Genomic DNA, 4,977 nt, shown 5'->3' on the forward strand with positions numbered 1-4,977 from the left:
CCCCCCCCCCCCCCCCGAAAAAAAATCCTGGCTACGCCACTGTTATTATATGATATTGTGTGTTTGTATACAGGGCAGCAGTAGCATTCTATAAATTATATATAGTTATGGTTGATAAAATATTAATACTTTAACTATTGTAGAATGTGGACATGTCGAATTCTTGGTACCAAAAAACAAATTAGTCAAAAATATTTTCTTCTATAACTTTCTATGGTCTAACAGTTAAAATATCAGAGATGATTCAGAATACAAAATCAATTTAAGTATTTACTTTCCTATCCACACTGCATGTAAACCAAACCAGTATGTACTAATTTGTTGTTTTACTACTATACTCTATTCAGAATAAGACCGTGACTTGGTGGCCGAGTTGTGTGCATGGGTCTTATTCTGAATAGAGTATAGTTAAGTTGATCCAAATACACACTTGTGCTACACAAATTTGCTTCCTATGACATTGATATTTGTACCATTTAAAAGATATGCATAATATACACATTTCAGTAAATAAATAAATTATAATTCATCCAAATAACAAACAGACATATTGTAACAAAATTCATCCTTTAAATTTAGTATTATCATTGTCATCAATCAGGTAAAACAAGTAGAATGATTGGCCTCTATGTACTCCTCTGGGTATATTGACTACTAGAACTTTTTCATTTTCATTTACTTTTACTCTGACAGCTTTACCCTTTATTGCTTCTATTTCTGTTAGTTCGATCCTTACTGTATGGTTTTCAAGCAAACTTCTGATGAATTCTCCCAATGGATTCATAGGAGATGACGACGATATCAGTACATTATAATTCAAATTTTTTAACCCCCATGTCCATAGATATTGAAATAGTTGAAACAGAATCCATTTTAATGTGCGATTTTTGATAAAATTCAATAAAATTAGATCAATTTGAGTTTTTATAATATTCTGGGGCACTGAAATCACATTTATGAATACATTGAATGGTTTATGTTGATCAAAGCCTGCTGAACGTCTGGTCCTTTGATGGCTATACTCAGTTCTTGACCAGTTTTTATTATTGTATGTATATTCGTGATTTGTGTTATAGCGGCCATAAGAAGAATTAGATGTCCAATCATTAGATGTACTACTATAGTTACTGTTTGAAGAACCTGCAAAAAATAACATAATTTCTGGTCAATATTTTAGACATTTAGATATTAATGTAGAGAGCAATTTTAAACATCTAAAATCTACATAAACAAGAGAGAGATAAAGAATTAAATTTATGTACACTGTACACATCTTATGCTAAAATTGTTAGAAAAATATGAAAAGTCAATGGAAATTAATTATTTATTGTTATTTTTGAACATTTTATACATAGTATGTACATTGTACTTATTTTTATTTGTTCAAAAGTATAATATAGTGCTATAAAGCACAAAGGTCAAGAACTAAGTTAAATAGAAATTTGTCAGATAATTATAATGAAAAAGTGGGAATAAGATGCTTAAGTACCCATATTTTTATTGTAATTTGTCCGACTAGATTCGTTGCTTAATACATCATATGCCTCTTTAATGTCTCTGAACTGTTTGGTGAGTATTCCTTTGTTTTTATCTGGGTGGTGTTTCATTGCCAGTTTGTAATAAGCGTCTTTGATTTGCTTTGGGTTGGCATCTCTAGGAACGCCTAGTACGTCGTAATAATTTCTTGATGATACCAACGAGGCAGTGACTTTAACAAAACGTCTGGGAGCGAAATACATCGTTGGCTTTCTCCTCGATATAACACCGAGATCTGTCCACCAACATTTCAGCCAGTATCCATGGCCCCGCAGAGTCATGACATTGAGAGTAGCTGGGCTCATATGGTTTCCGGAAAACAAAGTTTGGAAAGCGCATCGTGCTGCCGACAAATCTGTAGTATAAACCTGTATTAAAACGTGATTTTAGAAAACATTCTCTTGATAGTCTCATGTGTTGCACACAAATGGACGGACCCAAGGTGTATATATATACATATACATCCACCTTGGACGGGCCGTCACGACACTACTAACTGAGGTCGTATATGAGTGATACCAAACGTTACGGTTAAACATATTATATTGAATATTTTCGTACACAGTACACTTACACATAGTCAAACGGATATATCACGAGCGGCCCAAATACGCCAACTACAAAAACGTTACTGCAATAGGCCTGATTAAAAACATTTGTTATTTACTAACAGTTAATAAGACCCACGGGCCACAACGAATCACGAAGGTCGACCAAAATTTTAGCAACAACGTTTCACGATTGTCCCTCAGAAAAAATATATTTAAAGATTTGTCCGCTGTCGGTTTTGAGTTTTGACACTGCGGTGTTATCAATTTTCAAGTAAATACCGCAGAATAAGAAATTGATTCTATCACAAGGTTTATAGAAAATTATCTATGAACGTTGGTGTATCTATACATTCTCTTTCTTTTAAATAAAATAAAATTCTAGTAAGCATGTCACGTCTAAAATATATTTTAAGACTTTAAAATTTAAAATTTAATGGATTATGGTTAATAGTTAATACTATTATCATTTATCACAGTAATAAAATAAAACTGATAAAAACTTACAACTTAAGATTTCTGATATCACTTCTTACCGTTGAATAAACTCAGAATAAATAGAGGGAGATCAGCATAAATAGAATAACAGTATTCTATAGACACACTTCCACTTCATTCATTAATTGTATATACATCTATCCATATTTTGTATATGTATAATTATCCTTTTAAAATAGCTACGAACTAATATTGTTCTCTATTATCTATATTAGGAATGTCTTATTTTATTAATAAATATAAAAAAAAAAATAGACGCACTTCATAGAATAAATTAAAACTGTTAATAATTTTGTTAATAACATCTTATTACTTTCGACAACTACACGATAATAAGGGCATAAGGCCCAGGATTTTAATTCCCCCAAAAACGCCCTGAATAAAATGTTTTTGTGTCCTAAAAATTCTGAATAATGTAATAAATATATGCACTACCATTTTTCAATTTTTAATTATTTCGTTGCAAATTTTAATATAAATTTAGTTTACTTCAATGATAATATACATTTTGAAGGATAGTAAAAAAGTTTTACAGACAGAACTGATTTTAAGAAGCAAATAAAAATATAAAATAAGTGAGTAAGGATCTGCTATACATTAAGTGTCTTGGGGGTTATTGCAATGGATGTGTTCAATTTGAATTCATTGATATGAAATCATTGTATACGAAAAACGTTTCTGAACGAAGTCTGTCAGCTTATAATATTACTAAGTTGGTATATTTTATGATATTATTGTGAGTAGAGGAATTTATTTTATTACATAATAGGCATTAGTGTAAGTACCTACTTAATACTATAATAGAAAGTTAAATTCATTTTTGAATTTGAAAATGTCATCGTATGTATAAAATATAATAATATATTTATATACGTCCCTTAAATTTTCAAGTACCTACCCATAAATAATATTTTTAAATTACAATAAAAGAACTGAAATCATTATTCTTGGTTGTACCTAATTCTGTCCAAGTTTGAATTTAAAATAACTAAACAACTAACTGTGTTAATATTTTTTTTTGCACTTCGGTGAAATTTGTATTTAATTTTTAATCCTTGGGTATAAAAGTTGAATATTTTATACATTTTTATCTACAACATAATTTGTAAAATTTGAACTTTAAACTCTCATAAAAATTTAATTTGACTTTCTGGTGGACATTTTTTTTTTTGATAAAGGTAGAAAAAACTTAGAACAAATCTTGTATTATATTATCAAATCTAAGATATAAAAATAAAATAATATTATTAATATTATAAATTTCTAACTCAAAATAATTTCCAAATTTTGGTGATTTTTACGAATTTAATAAAAATTCTATAACTTCAGATGCTCATAAAAAAATATTGTGGATTTATGCACAACTTTTTTTTAATTTCCACTAACAAGAACTTATGAAGAACCTTGTATTATATTTTTTAGTTTTTTGACAGAGCAAATTTTTTTTTTACCAACATAAATTTAAAAAAACTGATAATAATAGAACATTTTATATTCCTATGAATACTTAGCTCAAAATGAGTCAAAATATTTTGAAACTCGTGTGGTGTATAGAAAATGCTAATACAAACATTCAATGAAAATTGTATGTACCTATTTATAGTCTTTTTTTTAGAGTTAAACCAAAAATTATGATTGATTTTGTCAAAAACTGATTTTGCCTTAAAATTCCAATTTTTCCTTAATTTTATTTTGTTTTCCCGGCGCTTTTGAAAACTACTATAAATTTTAAATTATGACCTGTCGGAAGCACCAACTAGATTAACTTTCCTACCGGAAAAGATATCGAAGTTGAAAATCGAAGCATTATTTCAACAAGAATAAAAAAAAACACCACACATCATTGTAATAAATCAATAATACCTATGCGTTTATCGCTCCGCTCAGAATCTAAAATTCAGATTAAATTACCTAGATCAGCGATTCTCAAACTGTGGTACGCGAAATACTACATGTTGGTACGCGGAATGCCTTAAGTAATATTGAACCAGATATTTCACCATATATCAAATCTACAAATCCATGGTTCTTATTGAAAATTTGTTATTTAATTCATGTCTTAATTTTTAAACACTAATACATTTGTATTAATAAATAAATAATAATTATATTGTAGTATTTTACTGCATTTTTATTTAAAATAAATGTATTTAACTAGGTATGTAAAGTTTGTGTTCTTCTACTTTTAATCATCAGTGGTACGCGACTGATTGATAATATAGGTACTTAAGTGGTACACGAAAAAAAGTTTGAGAACCGCTGACCTAGATAGTTAATATTCTGCCTTAACAGCACATTAACCTTCCTAAGTATCTAGGTAGCACGCCGGTCTATTGATCGTCTCGAATCACAAATATATTAAGGGGCGTCTCAATATTTGAGATATTACCTAAGT

At 29.0% G+C, this 4,977-nt stretch overlaps 1 protein-coding gene across 2 annotated transcripts; it reads right to left on the bottom strand.

The window, feature by feature from the left end:
* Positions 1 to 501: 501 nt before the first annotated feature.
* LOC111026725 (chaperone protein dnaJ 49-like) lies at positions 502 to 2,543 on the bottom strand. Of its 2 annotated transcripts, none has more exons than XM_022304855.1 (3): positions 2,111 to 2,543; positions 1,490 to 1,904; positions 502 to 1,140 (listed from the first exon to the last, which is right to left on the bottom strand). In XM_022304855.1, the coding sequence occupies exons 2-3, from the start codon at positions 1,839 to 1,841 to the stop codon at positions 563 to 565; spliced, it is 930 nt and encodes a 309-aa protein (XP_022160547.1). In that variant the 5' UTR covers positions 1,842 to 1,904; positions 2,111 to 2,543; the 3' UTR covers positions 502 to 562. The 2 variants fall into 2 exon arrangements, with proteins under 2 accessions (XP_022160547.1, XP_022160546.1); XM_022304854.1 differs by having other exon boundaries at positions 1,490 to 1,891; positions 2,111 to 2,521.
* Positions 2,544 to 4,977: the final 2,434 nt, after the last annotated feature.

Source organism: Myzus persicae, unplaced genomic scaffold (assembly GCF_001856785.1).
Source record: "Myzus persicae strain clone G006 unplaced genomic scaffold, MPER_G0061.0, whole genome shotgun sequence".
NCBI lineage: Eukaryota > Metazoa > Arthropoda > Insecta > Hemiptera > Aphididae > Myzus > Myzus persicae.

Bases quoted from the DNA above. Each gene is read 5' to 3' on its own strand.
- LOC111026725 (XM_022304854.1), bottom strand. The intron at 1,141-1,489 runs GTACTTAAGCAT...TATTTTTTGCAG, and splicing joins AAATTACAATAAAAATATGG to GTTCTTCAAACAGTAACTAT.